The 25,106-nt window shown below is 42.2% G+C and overlaps 1 protein-coding gene across 1 annotated transcript in view; it reads left to right on the top strand.

Moving 5' to 3' along the window:
- The window catches only part of ELL2 (elongation factor for RNA polymerase II 2), a 58,335-nt gene that overhangs the window by 23,135 nt on the left and 10,094 nt on the right, over positions 1–25,106 (top strand). Inside the window, exons 2-8 of the mRNA XM_018560228.1 lie at positions 2,980–3,027; positions 12,040–12,161; positions 13,153–13,316; positions 14,333–14,592; positions 22,296–22,420; positions 22,624–22,708; positions 24,287–24,839. Coding sequence (XP_018415730.1) covers positions 2,980–3,027; positions 12,040–12,161; positions 13,153–13,316; positions 14,333–14,592; positions 22,296–22,420; positions 22,624–22,708; positions 24,287–24,839 — 1,357 coding nt within the window. The remainder of the gene's footprint in view (positions 1–2,979; positions 3,028–12,039; positions 12,162–13,152; positions 13,317–14,332; positions 14,593–22,295; positions 22,421–22,623; positions 22,709–24,286; positions 24,840–25,106) is intronic.

The following is a 25,106-nucleotide window of genomic DNA, read 5'->3' as shown; positions in this document are numbered from 1 at the left end:
CAAATGTAATAAACTGCAGCTTACCAGCCCTTAGATGTAATGTCTTCCAACCTTTTGTGTCTCCACTAGTAGTTTCCACAAAGATGAGGTTCTTTGTGCTTTCCTTTTTGAGCTCACAGGATGTGACGAGGGCATTGCATTTCTGGCAAGATCACCAGGATTTTTCTGTACTTGCTGAAAGTGATGCAGCCACCATATCGAAGGATAGAAACTGCAATATATTCTTTTTGGGTTTAGTTGAACTTTGGCAATTTCCAAGCAAAAATCTAAGAAATCAGAACAGATGGCAGTACAAGACTATGAAGAGAAAGAAGGTGTGAGAATTTAATTGGGCGTTAAGTTGTAAAAAGGCTGCCTGAATCTCTCACTGAGGTTAATGAGATTGGCAGGCATGTAAACAAGTCCTCGTACTTGGCTTTTCTTTGGCAACATGATCACCCTGACAAAATGTACTTTAGGCCAAAGACCAGGTATTGTTACTGCTGCAAAGAACAAGTCTGTTTTTATTTGGCTGCTGACCCACTGCGGAGAGGTCTTATCAGAGTGGTTCACTTGGTCGCTTGGTTCACTTGGTCTGGACTGTCCTCCAACTTGTGTATTGTCTGCCAGTCCTTTGAAGGAGTTCAATATCTCCTCTGACGACTGATTCATACGTAAATGTAAAGGATTTGGCAGCTTCTGATATGTGCCATTGTTCCAGCCAGCAGGAAGACCAGATTCCCGGATTGTTCTCTAATCCTGTATTTATGGCCTCCAAGAGGAAGTGCCAGCTCTAGGTTTTCACCTTCTTGCACAAGTGTGTGTAATATACTCAGTGTTTTGGCTACTAACTAAAATCTAGGCAACTCCTTAGAAGTGAGTGGTCAGAAAATTATTTTGCTTTCAGTCATGTTAAGAAAAGATGGATGGCTTAGTTTTGATGGTGCAGTACTGGTCCTTTCTCCTGAGTGAATGTTGGACATTGGGTGTGGGGAAATGCATTTCCTGCTGAATCTGCCCCTGATAATCCCACCAAAGTCAACTTTTTTGATGGAGCCAGGTGCAAAATTGTTGACCAGTGACTGCAGCCATTTAGCATTTGCTGCTTTTATGCCTTACAAATAAAGTGATGGATCCCCTTTATAAGTGCCGGTTTTTACCTACTGCCATTCAGATGTTTGGGTCATCTTAATGCAGCGAGAGCAGTGGCTGTTAGAATACAGTAACCAGCGGGGGAGATTCCTTCATCCACATGCTACAGTGTGGATGGGGGAAATCAAGTGGTGTATGATCAGCTTTAGGTTAGATCTAAAGTAGCGATTTTACAGACTTCATGACAGTTAAATTGCTAGTCATCAATCACTAACATAAGTAATCCCGAAATGGAAAAAATGCCCTATAGTGTAAACTACACATGCAGTGGCTATTATTTATTATAACTTATTTGTGTACATCCCAGATAAAAATCTAATTGGCCATTTTCTTTGGACTTTTGAAGAAACCCATAATGTATGTTTCGATACGTAAAATGGTTTATATACACAATGAAGGGAATTCATTAAAACTCCAGCAGAGAAAATCTGGAGCAGCTGTGCATCTCAACCAATCGGCTTCTTTCATTTTCAAATTTTTACTGAACAAACTGGAGAGAAGCTGATTGGTTGCCATGGGCAACTGTTCCAGATATTTTCTGTTCCAGTTTTGATAAATTCCCCCCGATGTCTTTAACTGTTTCCTGGTGACATGTTTTCTTGTACTGCCCACTTTTTTGATGGTCGTCGGATTTAGCTCTGTTGGTGAAGGACACGATGTACGCAGCCATTGGGCACAGACAAATTATGGTTAATATTGCCACAATAACGTGCCTGAGTTGTAGTTGGATCATTGCTGCTTGTTCTTTGTACTAATGTGTAAATATGACAATGGTGTCTGAAGTGATGCATTCGCAGTCTACAATCTTATTTTTATTTACATTTCAGAAAAGCTCTGTGGTAGCTGAGTTGTACTGCTATTTTTTTTTTAAACTAATAAATTGTGGTCTTTACATGTTTTGGGGGTTTTCTTAAAGTCAAACAGAAACCATAACTTTTTTTTTTTTAAATAGTGAGGGTTATAACCCCTTTTATTTTACTATGCATATCTGTATTCCATTGGGGTGATTTCCCTTCACTTCCTGCCTTGTAGCCACAGCAGAACATGAGGGGAAATCCCCAGCTGGTCAGCCGAGTTGCCAGAGCTAGTGTCCCCATTGGAAGATTTCCTATTTTTTCTGCTCTGGTAGCAACCCACAATTTTTTGGATTTTCTTTTACTTTCAATGAAACCGGTCACCAGGACAAATATACCTTCCTGGGACACGGACAGCAATAGAAATCCTAACCGGTCTTCTTATCCTCCTCTGTTCTATCCAAAACTAAAACAAATTGTCTTCATTTGCACTTTAAACCTTTTTTGTGTGTTTGTTTTTACCAGTCAACTCTATAGTCAGATCACATGCATGTCAATGAATGAGGGATTGAGGTGTGTGTGTGTGTGTGTGTGTGTGTGTGTGTGTGTGTGAATTTAGCGGCTGGGAATGCACAGTTAGATGCCTGGAGGTTTCAAAAAGTTAGGCTCCTGCTGTAATATTTTGGAATCTTTTCTACCTGGTTCCATGGATTTTTCCAGCGTCAGTTGGATGCTTGTGACCTAAACTATCCACTTGCTTTTTATTTCTCCCCTTTTTGGAATTCCAAATATTTTTTTTTCTTATAATAGCCAGCTTTGCTGATGCATTCTTTGTAAATTAAAGAAAAGGTGGGAGTGAGCTCTTTGAGATGGCTAGATAGGCAACTACCCAAAATTCACAGTTCTATTATCTTGCAGAAGTAGGAAGCTGGTGAGTCCAAACAATCGGCATCGTCCTAAAACTAAATGATCAGTTTTGGGTGGACTTGCTTTGTAGACCATGACAGTAGACATAAATAACTAATTAGTTTTTATTTTTCTGTCTCTTTTATAGAATTCAATATCTGCACGCCCATCAATTCAATTTCAGGGACTCCAAGGAGTAAGTATTGATCTTTTTATTTTAATGACCATAAGCTATTTTGTAAACCATTTAATTAAAAAAAATAAGTTTAGGCCCCTCTCACACAGGAATTCCAATCAGGTCTTTCAGGGGGATCTGATCGGATGTCCAATGTTGGTCTATGGACACCTGGATCTAAACTGGGCATGCATCCTGACACTGATGTCACCAGTGGTGTCCCAATGGATCCCCTGCTGATTACCAACAAGAAACCGCTTTTTACATGGGTGGCTTCAGTTCCAATCTTTAGCATCTTTACATAGCAGTCAAAAGTTAATCTCAAACTGATTTTTCTAGTTTTTAAAAATCCATTATGTGCAAAACTCCAGTTCTGCATAATACCCATGTCACATCAGTCTCACTTGCTTACCCAGTCATCTGCGTTATGATTAGAGGAGCGCTGAAATGAAAATTTAAAAACCGAAATAGTCAGACCGAAAAATGTTTTTTTATTTGTAACTTTTTCAATTTCTATTTTTATTTATAATTTTAATAAACTTTAATTTGTTTAAATTATTCAAATTCATTTTTTTGTAAATATTTTTATTTTTTACTTTTAGGGACTTTGGGGAAATATTGGGGTTCTAAACAGACCCCTGATATTTCCCTTTTTTTAATATAGAAAAAGTGAGTCCTCATTCTCTTTCTGTAGCCCCTGTTATAAATAAACAGGAATCTTCTGAGTGTTCCTGTTCATTTATAACATGAGAACATTGTGTTTACTATAACCACAATCATGACTGAACAGGAGGTGATGTAGATCACTTCCCATTCATTCATAATTGGGGACACAGTAACCATACTATGTCCTCCATTATTTACAAACACTCAGCAATCACTTGAGTGTTTGTACCACTCTTAATCCTGACGGCAGTCACAGGAGGCTGAGCGATGCGGGGAGGAGAGCTCAGCCTCTTGTGATAGCGCTGGCTGTCTCTGCCCACACACCGCTCTGCCAGACTGTGATAGGAGGCTGAGCGGTGTGGGAGGAGAGGCGCCAGCCGCTCACAGCACTCTCCTCCCGCAGCGCTCGGCCGCATGTAACGGTTTCTCTCCTCCCCGCTGGGACACAGAATAGCGCCCAGCAGGGAGGAGAGAAAGAATGGATGCACCGCTGTATTGGCCAGAAAATAGCACTTTCGGCATTATGCCAAAAGTGCTATTTTCAGCCGATATAACGGTGCATTCCTAATTATGATGTCTAATAGAGGGTCAAAGTTAGATTTGGTTGCTAATTGAAAGGAGGATTTGCTGTTTAAGTTCGGCAGTACTTTCCTTTCATGTCATTGCCCATAATCTTTCAAGTCAAACTGATTGCTGGGCAGAGGGAATGGGTTAGAAACTGAGTTATTGCTGTCTGTCATTTAAGGGGAGAATCTAATTTCCAGTCCTGCGAATCTGTTAACATATGGGTATTTTCTAAAAAGTTGAGAAACCGCAGTGTTAAAAGCTTCTGAAATTAGAAGTGTTCAAAGCGTTCATCTAAGATAGTCCTATGCTTTCTTGTACTTATAAGAATGTTGCTTCTGCTGTGGGATTGGGACATCTTTCACCACCCTAATTTATCTGAACTCCAGGCATTCATCTTAATAAGGGGTGAACAAATTAATTAAGAATCTGGCAGTCACTCTGTCTAATCCAGCAGTGAGCAGGATTTTTAGGAGCCGGCTCCATTGAAAACAACCAGAGAAAACATCACAAGCTAGACGCCAGCTGTAGTTTTTAAGGAGCATTGGTTACTGGGATTTGTCCAGCCCTTTACAGTACATAGAGCTGCTTATCTGGCAAATGACTTGTATTTCTGTCCATCCAGCTCTGCTGCACATAACAGTCTCTAGCAGTAGGAGACTTGATCTTTCTTTGCTGTAGTTTCAATTTTACCCACATGCCCTCACCCCACCACTCTTTGACTGGCCAATGTAAAGAGAAGCAGTAGGCTGCTGAGCACATCTGTCCCTTTATCCTCTCCTTTTATCAGCAAGCTCCTTGCATTGTAGCACACCCAGTTTGCTCTTTGTGCTTCATCTCTCTCCCCACTCTCCTTGGCTCTGCTATTTAGTCTGGACAGACTGCAAGAGGGTGATACCAAATCAAATTCAGACACTTAGGGCGCGTGCACACCTAGGGGATCTGTGACCGCACGGCAATCATGCACATTACCGCACGGTCACGCATTCGCCCATCACAGACTATTGTACTGTGGGTGCCATTATTTTCGAATGGCACCCCAGTCACGCCGGGGGATCGTGTGGTTTCCCACCGCGATTCCGCCCGTGCATCCTAAAACAGCCGTGCGTCATGTATCGCAGAAAAAAGGTACACGTACCTTTTTTCTGCGATTGCCTTGTGGATGTAACCCCATTGAAATCAGTGGGGCCGCACGGCAATCACTGTCTGCAATTGTGCAGGACCGTGCGATCCTGGATCGCTCAGGTCTGCACTGGGCCTTATACTGCTTGCATTTTATGATGTATTGACAAAGAGGGGTATTTGTAGTATATGGGCCTTGAGTTCAGCTTTAACAGTCTCTTGCTAACAGGATGTTTGTTTTCATTGTTTCTCTGCTTTTCAAGTTAAAATGACAGGTTCTCCTGAAAGCCGACTTCCCCGTCCCTTAATTGTCACAATTCCTCTTGGCTTATTTGCTTATCTGTTGGAACCAAGTGTCTAATCACTGTATGAGGATACGTAAATGGGTTAATGACCTGCTCCTCTCCCTCTGATCATTGTGCGGGCCTGGTGATTGGCTGTTCAATCCTAAATGCTGCATCTGGGGAGGAAGGGGCCACATCCTTCCCATATCAGAAAGTGCCAGATATTTTTAAGATTTGCTCAGAAAGCTAGAGTGGTAGGTTGACCTGGATGAGAGGGGTGAACTTTCAACTCAACCTGTCATTTGCCCTTTACTGGCAAAGTGGCAGATTCTCTTTAAGGTCCACCCATAAGTAACGTTTAAATCTCTAAGTCTTTGTACAAGCGATATAATTTTGAGATATCCTGTTACTTCCTGCTGTGTCTCTAGGACAGGAAGTAATGGGAAAATTCCCAATAGGACCCAAAGTATAAACAAAATAGGGGTTTTGATCCTTCCATACTGTATCCAAAACTGAACATTTTGGGGCATGCATACATGCATTTGAATTTCAACTTTGTGTGAATGCCTTGTGATCAATGTTTCCTTCATTGCCTTCTATCCCTGCAAGAACAACTTGTCATTTTTAGCCCTGCATACAGTTTCAGCCTTTTTTATGTTTGAGTCTAAACAAAAGTGTGTTCTAAATGGGACTTTATGTCTACATTGGCGATCCATTGATTTTAGTTAGGTGGTGCCAGGTAATTTCCATGACGCAAGGTTGCTAACTGGTAAAGTGCTCAAGAAAATACTTTTTTATAGAGAATCAATAGTGTGCATAATTAGACGTGTCAATGTTATTCTCTTTACTGGTATGATTTATTGCTAAAACCTTTAACCATTATTTGCAGATCTTGAAGTTGGGCTGTTTGCCAGTTTTTGCATTGCCTGCATGTCTGAATGTTGGGCTTTGTGTCAGTTTAAACCACAGAACTGTTAAGCTATGGAAGTTTGGGAAATTATAATTGGGAAACAGACTGGGCATACTAATGAGGTCTACTTTTAAAGGATGGCTATAGATCTTGCTGTAGTTTTCTAACATACACGTTTGGCCATCATGTTGTACTTAAATCCCACAGAGTGCCATTTAAAGGAGAATATGAGGTGAGTGATTTCCACTCCAAAGAAGCTGTTGCAGGTCGGCTCTATTGATCGGGAAGTTAGCAGAAACATGCACCAATCCGCTCACTCCCGATCCTTACCCTGCAGTGAGCGGTGACTCACCGCTCCCCGCACGGATTGCCCCCTCCCCTCTCCAATCCTCCAGTGCTGAGTGGAGGAACAGACTGGGAGAGGGGGTGGGCACAGCTGGCTCTGCCTCTAGATGGGCAGAGCCCGCTGTAACTCATGCAGCCGGGTGGATCTCAACAGTGTTGTCGGGATCTGTCCCGGCTGCGGCGGTCTCAGTATACCGCGGGCAATAGTCGGCTATATACTGAGCTTTGGGTCACGGGAGAAAGTTAGTATATGTCCTCCCGTGACCCTTAAAAGAACTATGGGGAAAAACACTTAACTCCCTAGTTCTCTTTTAAAGATTAATGCAAACGTGATCTGGGCGGCTATACTTGCCTTTTGGCAAACACTTCTTCCCCTCCACACTATCTGTACCCCATACTGCCGTCCAGCACAGCCCTACACTATGGATTTTGAGATTCGCTCGGAAATTGTGAGCGATTCGCTCAGAGAATGGTGACTGCACTGTCCAATGAAAAGCGCTTTGCACGGTTAAATATGGTTTTGGTTACTAAAAATAATTTTATGACAAGTACATCGGGCCCCTGCTTTAGTCCTTGGACAAGTACTTTAAAAAAAAAAAAGTGTCCAGCTTGTAGATGGCCAGCGACAGCCAAACATTAAGGCAATGTGTAAAGTGCCTTTTTACCCCTGCTGTCCCAAGCATGACCCCACATGTTCATTCTAGTGAATGGCCCTATCTGGATCTCGTGCTCAGTGTCCATGTGATGTGCATGTGCTGCTGACGATTCGGCAGACTCCCTCAGTGCAAACAGAAGCATGCTTTCAGAGGATCCAGGCTGGAACAGTGCGTCTTTAGGCCGGATAGGACTGTGAGCAGACAGAGGGGAAGGGGTACAGCACAGGTCACACAGTGCACACAACAAATAGGAAAAGTAAACAGCTCCTCCAGTATAAAGCTGTATCTGTGGCCCTTCCTGAAAAGTCCTTGAGTTTGTTTGCATTTAAGGTCGGTTGTAGGTGTTGCAGCTGCTTTGGAAACAAAATTCACAGGTTATTTCCAGTGCATTTCCACTTTTTACGGCAGGGAGCCGTGACAGGATCGAGAGGCGAGCGAACCCGGTATGTGTTCCCTCACCTCCCGATCTACTGAGCCGACCTGTGACAGTCTCATTGTCACAGGTCGGCTAGAACTATGAGGTGAGTGAAAAGCACTCACCTAATAGTTCTCCTTTAACATTCGGTGCAGGGAAATCTGATTCTCCATAGACCTACATGGGGTCTGGTCATTACAGGTACAGATGTCACAGTGGTGAGTGATCCCTTCAGTACCGCTCCAATCAGGAGAGGAACCGTGCACAGATCACCTCCTGATCAGCCCGTGTGAAAGGGGCCTAAGAACTAAGCAGGAAAATGTAGCTAAAATCTAGGCTGCAATATGTAAATACAGTAAACTCTTGGGCTCCATTCACACATAGCAGTAGCGGTTTTTGCACGGGAAGAAACTGCACACACGTTAACATACGTGTGGATTCTGCACGTTTGTGGCTATTGCTATAGCTGGAACGTGCGGAATCCTCCCATAAAATCTTGATTGGACTTTTTTTGTGGGATGCGCAGTCGCGTACAATTGCAATCCATGTTTAGCGTGGTTCTGCACATATTCGTACAGCTGAATATGCATGGAAAACCGCTCGTGTGAATGGAGCCTTATCCGGTATTCGAATAACCAGAGCTCTCATCTAACCAGGAAAAAACAAATCCCCTGTGTACTCGCTGTTTTGATGATCTGCGGCATGTATTGTCCTGGAAATTATCGTGTCGATCTTGTCTTTGATTACTGCATTTTAATGTTAATACAGAGTTAATGGTATAGTATGGAGTATGGCATAGTTAGACCTATTTATAATAGTAACTCTCAAGCAACAAGAAACTAAATTTATCCGGATCTTCCAATCCTTGTGGATGCCGAATAACGGAGTTTACAGTATTTTGTAAGTTATGCCGTGTGATTAGGAACATGTCTAAAGTAGGTGGTGTTCCAATGGGGTTGCAGAAGTAGCAATGCTTGGTTGATCTATGTAGACTTGTAATGTGCTGAGGTCTAGGATGAAGCGGCGCTGTCTTTCCACATTTCAGGGTGACACCTTGCTTTTCTTGGAAAGGCTTCTGTGCTACTTGTGTTTGTGAAAGGCTGATAATCTTTTGTGAATACATTTCACATGATTATCTTCGGCAGTCACAGCAGGTTTTGTCTGGCCTTTGATGCTGCTTTCTACTTATCTCCTTTTAACATTCCTCTAATTGCACAGAAGCGTGTTCCTCATGTTATTGTTGCAGTATAGGTTATTCTTTTTTTAATTGTTTAGTAGCCCTATTTTCCTTCTCCAGTGCTGGCTGTAGATTCCTTCCCTTCCAGTTATATTGCAGTGCATAGAGTTCCTGTGGCAGAAATGTGGGATGACTGGCTGCCAGGCTCTTGGCAGGGGGTCCATCTTCTACGTCCACTGAAAATCCTATTAGCAGAAGTAATTGGAGCAAATAATGTGAGTTATTTAAAGAGAAACCTGATTGCCATTTGTTTGGGTATTGCTGCAGTCCTGTCGGTTTATTTGTGAGTATTGTGTTTTAGAAGGGGAAGTGATTTCCGAGCAGCAATTCACTTGGCACATTTTACGAAATTCAGGCTTCTAAAGCTGCCAAGGATTCCGTACTCATTTCCCTTCAGGACTGTCCCCTTACATTGGTTCCCAAATACAGCCTTTCCAGTGGGAGGTTAGAGGAACTTCCTATCAGGCTTTCATGCACTCGAACATCTAAGTTCCAGTCGACACCGCACTTCAAGCTGCTAAGGGGATGTTATCATTTTGTAAATGGGAGTTCCCTGAAGAACCTCCTTTTATTGATTTTATTCTGGAAGTATATATAAAAACTACCCATTGGCCAGCTACTTCTGGTCAATATGCAAAGCTTGAATCAGTAAAATGTGACTTTTTTTTTTTTTTTTTTTCGATTTGCTGAGAAGTTGTGGATGATATCCATAGGTTTTCTTAGGGTACACTTTGTGTATATACTGGGGTACCGTTTCACATGCTCCTACAAATGAAAGCTGTCGTTCCTAGGACACTAATTGGAGCAATACTTGGACAGTCATGTAACTAACATTTTCAGGGATAGGAAATGCAGTCTGCCTTAAACATGAGTTGCTGACCAGAACAAGCCTACAAAGAGGAAACTATACTCTTGTGCAGCATATTCAGCCCCCCCCTCCCCCTCCTTTTTTTTTTCTTTGGGACTGTGCTGTTAATTGCATTAGAAGCAGTCATCTGGTTTCATAGAACTTGCATACATTTAAGGTTTTATGATGGCTCTGACTCTGTAGAGGTCTTAAAGCCAGAGGGCTGTTTATGTGCCATCAAATGCTAGTGCTTGGCTATTTTATTGCTCTAGATTTCCTGGATATGCTTTAAATACTGCCTGATAAAACCCATTTTGGAAGCCTGTAAATCCCCCATTCTCTCGAGGATGTAAGGGAAGTGCTGTTAGTCCCTCGGTAGTTTGCATGTGCCTGGGGAACACAGCCGAGCTATATTGCTGCACTCATGCTGGAAAGGAGCATCGTTCCCGGTATGATGGATGCTGATAAAAGCAGAATGTTGTATGTCCAATTTTTTTTTCCATTCTTCTGGAAGCAAAATTGAATGGTTGCTCCCAACTGTCCCCAAATACAAAAAACCCCTAAAACTGATAGTACTTAAAATATAGGCCTAGGAGGAAGGTGTAGAGCGTTCAGGTTTACCTGATTTGGTAGTGATACGTGTATTAAGATGGCCATTTTTAAAGAGCAAATAGAAGGACTCATTAATAAGTGCCCCAGACGTGGTGTACATCCAGACCTTCAAATCTGCCAGCCATTACTGTGCAAATAGAAGCAAGAGCTAGTTTAGGGCAGAGGATTTGGGTACAAATCCCTCTGGGCTTATGGAATGGGCAAACGGGCCACTAGTACAAGACTGGACCAAGGTCAACACTCCTGACCTTAAAGCAGAACTCTGGCCATGAATGTTCTTAAAGCGACACTGAATTAAAAAATTAATAAAAATAACTTATTATATAAATAATGACTGTGTACCCTTTTGTCATTATACAGGTCCAAAATCCATTTTATTTTTCAGTAACCACCCTCTGTGCTGGTTCATTTGAAGAACTACAATATGCTGAGGGTGTGTCTTCCTAGTCCCCTCCCACAAATCTTCCCCTCTAGACTCTGCAAGGAGCTGGGATTTCCTCCGCTCTCCCACACTGATATATGATCTGTGATTTCTCTCCTCCTGGCTTACTAAGGAGGAAGTGTGGGGGGAGGAGAGGAGATTCAGCATGTGACCTGTCACCAGCCTTCTACTTCTCAGCTCACACGCTGAATCTGGTCAGAGGATACGGCTCCTACATTTGAAATACAGTTGTTTTTCTGTGTAGATTTGTTGTAAATGTGATTTTTGTTTGTTGTGGATTTGTTGTCAATAGTGTTGATAATTCAGAGCATTGCACAGCTTACAAGCAGTGACACTCAGTGTGTATAGTGAGAGGGAGGGGAGGAGCCGGGTGTGTGTAGCGAGATGATTCCTCTCGGCCTCATGGGAGTTGTAGGCAAAGAAAGATGTGACCAGAATCAACATGCACCGCTCTTCCTAAGGGACAGGAAGTGTGAGAGGAGAGCCACGTGACCGAGCACAGCAGACTTTCTAAAGGGATTGAAATAGTAAGACTTTATTTTAAAACGTAAATGACTTTGGGGAATGATCATTGTGTAGATGTGTACAAAGAGAAAAAAAGCTGTGGGTTTTGTGTCGCTTTAGCCTTTGCAGTGGGGCTTCCCCTGAATTTCTTGCAGTTCTCAGCTGTTTGTTTATTGGTATGGTTACACCCATCAAAGGTATCTTTCTGTATATGATTATAGTTAATATCTTTGGCGGTTGCACCTGCCCAAAGGAAAAAAAAAATGCTCCTTCTGCAAATGCTGGATGCCTGCCTATCATGCTTTGAGTCATTGAACCAGAACAAATATGGAAATAAGGAATTCCGGCTCCAATGGCAGCCTCCATATTTCTCTGCACTTTAGGACATGTTGTGAGCAAATGACTACCTTGCTGTCTCCACTCTTTCAGTGTATCAAGATTCCAAAATCAGTTAGCCCCAATGAAATGCACAACTTTAACTTCTATCTGTCAAATGTGGGAAAAGATAACCCTCAAGGCAGCTTTGACTGTATCCAGCAAACCGTATCAAGGTAAGAAGCTAAACTGTTCATTTATGTCATTGGAATGTACGCTGTTCTGGGTTGTAGTTGATGATGCAGATGTATGTTACCTGGACCATATTTTTGGCTGGCCAGGCAATGGCTTTGATTTGGTTGCATACCTTTATCAGATACATTTAATGGTAAAGAAAAATTCCAGATAAACATCAGTGTAATTATTATTCTTGTGCGCAACAGACCCTCTCCACCTTCTTGTTTTCATGAGGTAAACCTTAAAGTCAATTTCCACCTTTGCAATGACCCTTTTATTAGGCCTTAGGCCTAAAAATTCAAAATTGTCTCCACAGGAAAATCAGTCCGACACCAGGGTCAGATGGTAATTAGGCTGTAAAGCAGCTCTCCCCCCTCCTTGTTCATTGTAGCATGATCAGTAAACGGCACCTCTGCCTTTAGACAATACACTGAATACTAATGAATGGGAGAGGTGAGAAGGAGCTTGCAAAACACAAGCAGACCTTTTTGCATGAGGAGAGGAAGAGGAAAGCTAACAAAAAAGTAAGTTTGTGGGTTCTTGGACAGCAGCTGCATATGCCTGTTTCATGTAAACTCAGTGCACATTGCTGGCATGTTTTATTCTTTTTGTTTTTTTAAATACCTCTACAAAGGTGGAAATGGGCTTTAAGCTAGTGCCGGCCCTTAAAGCTACTCCTACTGGAGATGTGGAGAGTCCGCAAGAGATACCAGTGAGTGTCGGGCACTCCTTGGTATGTTAATCCCTTTGGTTCCCTGTCCCCATTGGGCTTCAGGGACTATTTCTACTTAGCGGAGTAGTTTGACTGCACAAGCAGCAGGAGATATAAGTATTTGCAGGTTTCCTTTTATAGGTATGTTTCCAGGGTATTGCTATTGTCACCCAGATTTTGCAAACAAAGTGAACTTCTGATACTAGTTTTGTTAATTTCTGCTTTAAACTAAAGATCAACTAACCTTTTTTTGTTTTTGTTTTTCTTGCCTTTAAAAGCTCGGGGCTCTCAAAACTGAACTGCTTGGGATTCATACAAGATAAGATTACAGTATGTGCCACTAATGACTCCTACCAGCTTACAAGAGACCGCATGACCCAGGCAGAAGAAGATACACGGAGCCGTGGCACTAAGGTCATAAAACCTGGTGGCCCATTTGTAGGTAAGTGCAGGCTGTAGACTCTAGATGTACTTTTGGCTAAACTTTAGAAAATGGTTTTGGAATCAATCGGCATATTACCTGGCTTAGTAGGTGGTTTAGACTAAGATGTGATGAGCTTCCAAATGTCAGTGTGTTAAATCTGATATTTGCTCTCAACATGATCCACCATAACTTCCAGGCATGGCTTAGTGTAAACGGCAGGTTTTTTTTTTTTTTATTATTTCTGTCCAAAGTATAACCATTTTATAGGGTAACTGTTTACATGTAAACTGAGAATTCTAATTGACTGGTGCGGCTTGCTTTTGCCGATCCTCTGATTTGAAATTCTCAGACTGCTTACTTCTACCTGTAGCACCAGAGCTGCTTTTTGCATTGAAATGGTGTTGGTCAGAAGGTGGAATCTACCAGTATGAGGCTACCGTTATCCCTGCTCATTTTGCTAAAGTTGCCCTATCTCTAAAATGTTTTGGTTTGAGAATTTTGTTTATTTGATCTCTACATAACAAAAATATATTTGGTGCATTTGCTTAGATTGCTTGCCCTTGTCAAGTATCTTTGCTTCACTGAGTAAACTAGAGGTATAACATCTGAGCTTTCTCTAAAGAATACAAGTGAAACGTATCAGTCTGGCATCTGGGTTGGCACCATTCCTTTGGCGCTGGAAATATGCCCATGACACTTTATAACCTCAGCAGGATCTATTATGACTTGCCTTTAACCCTGCTGCTTGTTAGGTCTGCCAATTACTAGAACAAGTAGACAGTTTCTACTTATTACAAAGTCAAATTTTCAAATCCAATGAAGTAATATGTATGAGAATCGATCATCCTAAAGATTAACTGTAATAACTGAATAGCAGCATTGCTGTGGCCCAGGAGCTCAGTGCTGTTGAATGGAGAAACGAGACGTAAAGCCGCCTTTTCCCCATTTTGTTTCCATGAGTGCCACTCTCTAGACTTGTTTTGGGCCTCCCTTTTTTTTTTCCCCCTAACTTGCATTTTTGCGATCTTTTGTAGGGAAGAGGGTCCATATTCGTAAACCAGCAAATAGTATTCTAGATGCAGCACCAGAAAGGAAAAGGTCTACGCCCATTAACCCTGCAAGCACCATACGAAAGACAAGTATCAGCAACAGTATTGCACAACGTCCATATAGGGAAAGGGTGATTCATCTGCTGGCACTGAAGCCATATAAAAAACCAGAGATACTTGCTCGTTTACATAGAGATGGCGTTAATCAAAAAGACAAGAACTCCCTCGGTGTTATCCTGCAACAGGTGAGAGTTGGTCTGTGTTGCTGTGGAACATTTTTTACTGTTGCTAAACTATCCTATTAAAAATATATTATGGTGGGGTTCAGTCTTTGGGCTAGTTCACACCAGCCACAGTGCGTTCCGGCCTGATTGGTGCCGCAAAGCACTGGACCGTGTTCTGGCCGCCTCACTTTGTTTTGGGGTGTGGCAGTGCATTGAAGTCAATGGCACTGTGGCTGGGGGGTTGCCATTGCCTTCAATGCACTGCCCCAAAGCAAAGTGAGCTGGCCCGAATGCGATCTAGCACGTTCTGGCCACAATCAGGCAGGAACGTACTGTGGCTGGCGTGAAGCTAGCCCTTTAAAATACAAATTCCCAATCCAGCCTGCATATCCTATTAAACAAGGCAAGCTGTCCAGTTCTCCAGGCATTGCGGGTAAAACAATGTGCTGATTTTTTAAAATGTCTACTCATAATACACCTCTGTGTGTGGAAAGCATGGGCTGATCTCTACAAGCTTGCATCATTCTACACTGGTGGGTTTATTCAATAGTGGTGCACTACTCATGGCAACCAGTCTTGTATTTTGTCTGACTTCAGTAAAGTCAACTGTAATTGTTTGCTGATCTGCTGATATTTGGCCCATGTATGGAGAGCAGACAAGTCTGTAATCTGGTATCAGTTTGACAAAGGGGAATAACTGGTTGCATGTTTATTCTGATATAGAATTTTTCAGTTTGAAAACCAAATTGCTGCATTACTCTGATTTTTAGTTTTGCTTTGTTTCAATGTCACAATGGGCAGGCAGCTTTCATTGTATATGGCCACTATTGTGGGAAACACTGGTTCTATAATTTCTTAGTAATTCTGAACTCAGGAGTTAAATCTTAAAATGTATTAACAAAAATGTATCTTATTTGTGTATCACTCAGCTGTAGATCCTCAAATCATCTCTGCATGGTCCCCGCGTGTGTTGTAGAGCTTGGAGCGGTGACTACTTTACTACACACACAGGGACCATGGGGAACAAAAGTAGCCACCCTCCAGAAGGAAGGACAGTGTCAGCAACAATTCAGAGATGATATACAGCAGAGTGATACACACATAAGATACATTTTTGTTAAGGGACTTGAATGCATTTTTAAAATTTGACTCCTGTGTTTAGCGTCACTTTCAGGTCCACTGTAGATTCATCTGGTTTTAAAACTCGGGCTCTTTGCCTATGGCAGCAATACATTAATTTGCTGGACTTTTTTATAAGGCATTTGAAGCTTGCAGCTTTTTTTTTTTCCAACAAATGGACCACAAGAATAAAACATACGGCCAAAGCACATATGTATTAAATCGGATATAGATAACCTTGCATATAAGTTTGTTGACAATACCCAACCCCCTGCACGAAATTGTCACAAAACAGTGCCTGTGTCAATGCATACTTATAGAAAGGATATAAAGACTATCAATTGGTGCCCAACTAGAAGCTCGATAAGTAAACCATTGGCACTTTATTAAAGAGAACTTTTTCCAACCCTCTTTGCTGGTATGATATACGTTCAAAGGACACAATCCTATAGAGTTCAACAAGCCTCTTAGATAGCAGGGGAGAGGAGGTGGATATCCATTTTCTCCCAATAATTCTAGCTGTAAAAAGAACTCTGTGTATAGCAACTCTTGTCTTCTGGGATTGATATTTCCACCTCATCATACAAGCCTGAGGTGAATTTTCAATGCAACTATTGAATATAGAATTTATTTCTGTCAATACCTGGCCCCAATATGGAAAGGAACTTGTTCCATTAAACATATTGTGCTTTCTAGTTCTCCAAGAAATGCAGCTGGAATGTGCTGCTTTAAAACGTTGCTGATGATAAATCTGCTTCTCCCATGTATTGTATCTCCCTGTTTATGGGCAGATATCTGCTAGTCATTTTAGTCTTTTGGGACTTGTGTAGTAATATTGACATGTTGTCATTTCATGTCCCTCTAACATTCTCTGCAAAGTGGCTGTGAAACTCCACTTTACCTACACATTTAGTGACCTCATCCTCATCCTTTCTTGATTGAAATTATTTTCTTTTATTATTGGTATTGGATTAGATCATCCAACAGAAAAGAGAAATAATGCTAGATAGCTATGAATTGAGAAAAGTAGCAATAAAGAGCTTGTACTGGTACCGCTGGTCACTTGTAATGTACTGGAATAGGGCATAGTCTACATATAGTTATCACTAATTAAAGTAGTAGTCTATACTGCACACTAGCTATTTACTAAAATCTAAATCTAGTGCAGCTCTGTCAAGGTTTGTAGTTCATTCAAGTCACCAAGGTGCATCTCTATTATAATCAAGCAAGTATATGCCTAACCCCTGCTGATGGCATATTCTCAGGCACACAATATAAATGTATGTCCAGTCTCAAGTGTATGTGCCCTTGGGGTGCGTTCATAGGAGAGGTTTGCAGTGCTGCCCCTAACTTATTTCCCCAGCTTGAATGGCTGTGACACGATCGGCAGCCTCACTACCTCTATAGATAAATGGAGCTGTCTTTCGGACACATTGCCAGCCATTGTGGGAACAGACACTGGCTCCCATAAATGTTTTGACCACCAGTCTGTGCCTGCACCAGCCTGTGTGGTGTTTGAATGACAAATCCATTTCTACATAGAGATGAATGGGGCCAGTCACTGGTGTAGCAAATCATGGCTAGCTGCCAAGGAAGTGCACATGGGTCAACCTGCAGCTTGACACTTATCTGAACCAGCCCTTAGCCCTCGTTCACACCTGAATGTTTTGTAGCAGAAGAACGCTCTACAAAACGCTCAAAAATATAAATTGCATTGGAGTCAATTGACTCGTTCCCACCTTGCCGTATGTCCGCCCGTCCCGAACGCGCTACAAAACGGCCCACGCCTGAAAAGGTACAGGTACTACTTTGGGCCGTTTTGTAGGGCGTTTTTTCCATTGGAATACAGCCAAGTAGCCTTCGGAATCGCGGTTAAAAAAAAACGCGCGACAGACGCGCTTTTGCAATACTCCTAGGTGTGAACCCAGGCTTAGTGCTGTGCTTTTTGTGTTTTAATGTATGCTTGTGCACTTGTTTTCTGTTCTGTGTAAAGGACTTCAGCACCGAACTGTGACATTGCAAACCTTGTTCTTTATATGTAAATGTAGAGAAGGGTCAGTGTAAGCTGCTAAGCAGTTAGCTTTGTTGAGGGTGGAGTCACCATATGGAATACAGCCAGCGCATTATATCATCACTGAAAATCCCAGAATTTGTATAGTTTTCTAGGGTTTGCAAAGGAACGTTAGTGATCAGTACCCTATTCCCTGTAATACCCAAGGGCCAATCTGTTGCATTTGAGAGGCGTGCCGGGGTTAAATAATCCTCCTGCCCCTTTAACAGGAGGAAAGAGGATTCTCCTTTGCTACTCTACAATTCAGATGTCAGCAAGCAAGGCTTCTGCTTTAGTACAGTGCTAGCTCATCATACGCAACTGGTATACTGTGGTCTATTTTTAGCTGCAGCAAGCTGATCATTTCTGTTACAAAATCCACGCACACCCATATTGGGCATTGCTACACCTTGACTGGTAAGCAATCCTCGTGTCAGCTGTGTCCCAGACCATGCAACAGCACCTTGTTATTCCAGTGATGAAATGAATGCCTGGATAGTCCTTCTAAACCAATGTGCAGTTCACCTGAGTTATTTTCTCTTATGAACATGCTGAGCCAAATGCTTTTGTTTCTTTGTACATTAGAGATTTAAAGGACTGTTGGCTAGAAAGGGTTAAATGGCACAGACTGGCTCTTTGTGCTCCTCTGCATGTGAAACAGTACAAGCCTGTACTCTTCTGTCACTGAGCCCAACACCCATTACACTAGGAAAGGGGCAGAGGAGTGTGGTTTTCACTAGAAACCAGAAATGCAAACATCTGTAACTCTGCGTTTCTAAATGCAGAATCAAATTCTAGAATACTGCTGAAGAACTGCTGTGAACTTCAGAAGTTTACAGTGTATTTTAAGCTGTGCGCTGAAATTCAGACTTCAGATTGCTAGATTTTCTGGGTAGATTTAACCTCTAGCTTGCCAGACACTCTTGGACCCTTACTTGAGGCTGCGTATACACACTGATTAAGCACCTCATATGTATTTTGCCCCCACTGCAGTCAAGCAATGGTTAATGCCTTTACAAGGTATTGGCTTCTTTAAAAACAATTGTGGTATAAACATACATGCAGATCTCCCTGCTGCATCACCCTCCATAGGCACTCCTCATATTTAAATAAGGGGTGCTCGATCTGTGTGCTCATCCATGTTTCCAAAACTCTCAAAGGATTGCACCACTCCTCCACAGCACACAAGCAGGGGCTGGAGCACGTCCTCACTCCCATGTTGGCTGCTGTCAAAACTATAAAACATCCGGCTGCACTCCATATGTCGTTGGAAACGTTTATTAAAAATCGCACAACTACACAAACTCCACCACCTCAGGCCCAGGCCACTATTGTGTTTCACCCAATTCTGGGCTTACATTTTTTTTTTTAGAGGTTTCCAGCAGAGTATTGCGTGCCTTTTGACGCCTTCATGTTTCCCAGTCAACACTCTTGAGCTGATCAGCAAGCCATGGAATATAAAACCAGATCCATTATTGTAATCCACTTAAACATTGCAAGGCAAGTAAGAAAAAAATCTATACCGAAACTCTAGCTAATGTGTTTTAAACCAGGTGGGTATCAAATCTTTGATAAAGCCCTTTGTGGTGGAAACGCGTCAACCAGGTGGGTTTAAAATCATTGACAAAGCCCTGTGTGGTTGAAACGTGTCATCCAGAGGAGCAGGTTTTTTGAATAAGTTACATTGTGGATCAATTTATGGCCTCTCATTAGTTCTTGGCCCAGATCACAGAAGCTGATCACAAATGTTTCCTGATCTGAATGTATTGGGTCAGAGTTTTCACTGATCTTCTGTGCATGGACATCTTGATGAGAATGTATGGGCTTTTTAGGCATTTAGAATCCCTTTTGTCCTAGAGTGTGGCCAATGCTTAAGCCCTTCAGTGTTTATCAAAGCCAAGCGCTATTGACATTTTCGGCTAGGACCCATCCACGCTGTCATTGTGCCTGCCTGAACTCTGATCGTTCAACTTTCCTAGGACCACTTTACTAATGTAAGGTAGATCACATGCCTGGCTTCTGAATTGCAAGCTTTAAAGGAGAGGTGCAAGTATTTTAGCAATCATAACTTTCTTAATCGTATATTTTTTGTATAGGTTTGAGTATATTTTTGGGTGCTACTGCTTTAGGTATTTCCACAGCATTCTAGTCCTCATGCTGTCTGTTTAGCTGCCAACGGGCACATCTCCTTTTTTCTAAGTAGTTGACTTAAGTACCCAGTGCAAGTAAAATGTTCTCTTGTAGAACTAGATGCATTGAAACGGGGGAATGTGGTCGACAGTTTCATTCCAGGCATATTAGGTAAACTCAGAAGCAGAATATCTAATTAGTTGCAGATTCCTCAGCATGAAATAATCCTGCAGAGTGATGTCTAAACACATGCACAGTACTGAGGAGCTGCCTTTATTAGCTTTTAAAAGGTATGAATTAAGGTCTGGCACAGATACTCTGCAAGTGATTGCTCTGGTGTGTCATGTATCAAATGAATTCTGCTTTGCTGTTCTGCTATACTATGTCACCGAGGTTTGGTTTATTTAGCCAGCTAAAGGACTCGGACCAGCTGAAGACTATAGAAGGCTGTGTTGCAGTGAAATCTAATATATACTAGGAAATGGCATGCCCAGTTGTGGAGCTGTAGGTCTCTCGCCATGCAGAAGTATTTCTAAATGACAACCTAAGTATAGTAACGTAGAGTATATTTATAGGTTGTCCTGACAATGCTGTGAGGAAATCCCATGTCCGTTAGAACTGTTTTCATCTGTTTTATTTGGTAAACAGAATGCCTACTCCAGCTCTTTAGAACTGCGTGCCCCCATAGTTGCTCTGTGTTGGCACTTATATGTTAAGGGCCCATTTACACGGGGGTCTGTGCAATAACACATGGTACGGCACAACATGCCAATTGCACATTAACAGTGCGGGAGGTGTGTTATGGTGTCCCAAACGCACCTTCTGCCTACAATGCGATCAATCGTGCTGTAAAGCCGGGGTAGCCAAACTCTGGCCCTCCAGCTGTGGTGGAACTACAAATCCCATGAGGCATTGCAAGATTCTCACATCCACAGACATGACTCCTGGAGAGAGATGCATCATGGGATTTGTAGTTTCAACACAGCTGGAGGGCCGGAGTTTGGCTACCCCTGCTGTAAAGCGTGGTACTGCAATGCATGCTTTATGGTGCAATTTGTTTTTAACGTGCGCGCAATACTTTTTTTTTCCTGCAACACAATGCACAGTGGTGCAGCACGATTGATGCATTGCAGGCGGGAGGTGCATTTCAGATGCCATTCAAATGAAATGCAATGCAACGCACCTCCCGCACTGTTAACACGCGCTAGGTGCGTGTGTGTGTGTGTGTGTGTGTGCGCGCAGTACCACGCATCAATCACACAAGCCCTTGGGCGCCATTCACACCTAGGCGACACCTATTATGTGTTTCACTCGCGTCTCTTTTTTTTTTTTTTCTCCTTTAGTTTTTTTGCACGTATATGAAGTTGCACATTTTTGTTGAACCGGTTTTGGCACATCCATGTGAATGGGCAAAATGCACAAAAAAAATTGCAATGCACGTTTTGCAAGAGTTTTTCTATTGAGTCTATGGTACAAGACACGCTGAAATCTGCCCCAAAGTAGCTCATGTACTAGTTTGTGCGACAGGCACATTTCTGCGTGTGAATGGGAGCCATAGAAATGAATGGGATTCCTTGGGTGTAGCGTTTTCGACAATACGCCTAAAGTGTGAATGGAGCCTAAATCCTGCTCTGGACTGAAGGGCATCTCTAGGGAGAGCAATTTATTAAAATGTTGGCTGAAATGGATGTGTTAGATCCTCTGCCAGTTTGACTCACACCTCTATTTGTACTGGTGACCATTGTCCCTGAGAGAGAAAGGGGAGATTGAACATTTGAAAGGGGCAATCTTCTAAGGAGACACCTGGCCTGGGGACAACTGTAAGAGTTTTCCCCTTTTTGGGAGATTTTCCTTTTTAACTTTTTGCATTTCTTGGGAAGTGAAGGGATATCTCCTCCCCAAAGGGACACTGCCATCAAAATGTAGCTGCCTTCCTTACTGTTTCCAAAATAAGAAAAATATACATATACCTGTATGCAAGTGTACTGTACTTGTCGTCATGTTTCTTGTGCTCTAGCATGGCATGCATAATACTAGGTCCTAGTAAATGAATGCAAACATGAGATTCAAAGTACCAGACTATATCAAATCTTGGTGACTGAGCCCAGCAGGTGTATGGGTGACAAGATCACTGTAAACAGAAAATGTTTGATCCACGCAGTTACTTCTAATGCTATGCTATCATACCATTTTAGGTGGGGCAGAGTTTTTTGGCAGTGGAAGTCCATGGCTCGGGAAAAGAATTCTGCCATGTGTAGAGGAGTCTTGTTCACACTTTATGGAATGAATCTGGAACTTGACTTGCTCTAAAAACATTCTTGCTCCTTTCTACTACCCAAACTAGATTTGTAAGCCTGTTTTCTAGGTTAATTTGTAAATGCTGGTTACAGATATCTTATGTACCTTTTTACTTGCTCTTCGTTAGGTTGCCAATTTGAACCCAAAGGACAATTCGTATACACTTAAGGATTTTGTTTACAAAGAAATACAGAGGGATTGGCCTGGATACTTGGATGGCGATAAACAGCTACTAGACAGAGTTCTTTCTAGGTATGTGCTCCCTTGTCTAAAACCCAATGTCATTGTGTTTATTCATACACTCGTGTAATGCTCTGTGCACTTGAATCCATTTTTTTCAAGTGTAAAATTTAAAAAAAAAACAAAGTTGGTCTGCCATCACTAGTGCAGTGAAAGTGCAATGCTGACGGTTTTCTTATGCACTATAATCTATTATGTGGTTTCATTGTTGGCAGAAAACTTAACCAGTCTCAGAATGCCAGCTCCGGTCAATCAGACTCTCCTCCTCCGTCAAGTGCTGCATCTACATCTCCTACCCAGGTATTTGGGGACACGGGCACTTTGTGATAAACCTTTGTCCTATTCTAGCGCCTATTGGAAGAGTTTTTTTTTTTTTTTTGTTCTGAGAATTCTCAGCTTTAGTGTTTTCCTTTGCAACCTTTTCTCTAACAGAACAGTGCAGCTCCAAGGTCAGTAGGCTCTAGTCTGATCATTCCAGATCAGCAGCTTCCTTGTGAAATGTGGCACATGCATGCAGGCAGTAAATGGAGAACTGCAATGAATCCAGCTCTGATCTATTGCACAAAAAGCCCTGGCTTGTTTGCTGCATGCGGCACTGCCTGCTCCTTTTAGCATTCCTCTTCTGATATTAAAGTGGAAGGAGTGTTGGCACTGATAGTACCTATGTGTTTAAGACTCTTATTTTATGACTTGTGTAAGCTGCTATTTTAAACTTCGAAATTGTGTGTCTTATAAAATCAGTTTATATACTAAAAACTCTTGTGATTCCATCACCCAGTGCTTTAAAGCTTGCAGCACAATGATTTTTATTCAAAGAAAAAAAATGTATTGACCCTTGCCGTGGGGCTATCCCTACACTACAAGGGTTAACTGCTCATTTGTGTCCAGGTGATAAAAAAAGTTATACTTACCAGGCCATATGAGCCAACTTGTTCTTGGACTGGTGTCTCGAGAGTCTCTCCCCCTCTGTTGCAGCGTTCTAAGGATCCTGGTGTCCTCACGCTCTATGCACAGACTGTGATTTTATTCCGTGAGCCAGCTCAGGTGGTCTGGTGATTATAACTCTATTTTTTTTTGATGAGCACTCAACCCTTGCATTGCAGAGGTAGCCCCACTGCAAGGGTTAATATTTCTTAACCAGAGTCCTTTTACTATATGTGCAATAGCCACAAAGGACAATAATCCACTGTGCACCAAATGCCTTTTGCAAAACCAGATATTACTTTGTACAAGTAGCTGTGCCATCATTACTGTACTGCAAGTACTTATGCAGAGAGAGGAGCCATGGGAGGGACCCAGCAGGTCCACCTACTACAGGCTGCCTGCCGAAAACTAGGGGAGGGTTGGCTACAAGACCAGTCACCCTGCACAGAGAGTGAGCCGCAGAAACTAGTCTATATTACAGGAAAGTGCTGGAGTTGTTTCATGGAGGATTACTAGAGATCTGGCAGAAGTACACAAGAAATCAAGTAAGAATACTCGCGTTCAGCTTTTAAACACTTTATCAAGGTCCGTGTCTGTGAATAGAAGTTGTAGTCTGCATTTATTCAGTGCCAATTGGCCACAATAAAAAAAACCAACTTCTGTGCACTGGAAGGTCAGTGGGCATGCACATTAAATGCCCAGTTTTGGTATTTCAAGTCTATATAGACTACACATATGGCATTCTTAAAGTTTCTGCAGTGCAATTGGTTGCTATGAGTTGCTGCTTATTCCCACCTTACTGAATGAGCCTGAAAATATCAGGAAATCCTTGTAATATATACGTCATATACTGGACTTATTACATCACAAGTAGTGTATAATAAACAAAGTTTAGTTGATTGTGAATTGGGGGTCTATTTTCTAACCGTGTTTTCCTTTTCTGCGCTTTTCTAGAAACGACTTCTGGATTCAGAATTCATTGATCCCTTAATGAATAAGAAGCCAAGGATCTCTCACCTTACAAACCGCGTGCAGCCCACTTTAAATGGCCACTTGGGTGACAAACCAGCATCTGCACCGCCTCCACCCTCTGCTGCCGCCACCCCAACACTTCCTCAACTTCCACCTGCACGCCTTCCAGTTTCCAACCCGCAAAATCTAAACTCAAACTCCAATTCGCCTAGTACTCCTGAGGGTCGGGGGACACAGGACCTGCCCATGGACACTTTCAGTCAGAATAGTGGCACCTATGAGGACCAGCAAGAAAAATATACCTCTAGGACTAATCTGGAAAATTCTGTACCAACTCCAATTAAGATGGCAAACTTGGACCCCACGGACGATAAAAATAGCACATTGCACAAAAAGGCAAAGAAAGCCAAAAAACACAAGGATAAAGAACGCAAGAAACTGGACGCTGAACCTACAGAGGAAAAAAAGCCAGCACACCTAAAGAAAGAAGAAATCATTAAGGCAGAAAAGAGCCCCAGCCTGGATGAAAAGAAAGGTGCAGCAATATTATACAGTATCTGTGACAACTATAGAATGTGTTTAACTATATGCAGATGGCACTATATGGGCCTCCATATATTGATAAGCATTTAAAGAAAATGTCTGGTTGTTCATAGAGAACATTCATCCTTTTTGTGAAAGAAAAGGCAAGGATTCCAATCCTGGTATCAAGAACTGTGCTGCCTTTAAACCCCATCTCCAGACATACAAAAAAGTACCCTTGCAGTGGTCCTAGCACTGCAAGGCTTAAAGGAGAATTATG

This window comes from Nanorana parkeri, unplaced genomic scaffold, assembly GCF_000935625.1.
Source record: "Nanorana parkeri isolate BGI_ZX_2015 unplaced genomic scaffold, ASM93562v1 scaffold441, whole genome shotgun sequence".
Taxonomy (NCBI): Eukaryota; Metazoa; Chordata; class Amphibia; order Anura; family Dicroglossidae; genus Nanorana; species Nanorana parkeri.
The sequence above is the reverse complement of the archived record's forward strand: the minus strand, read 5'-3'. Positions and strand labels throughout refer to the sequence as shown.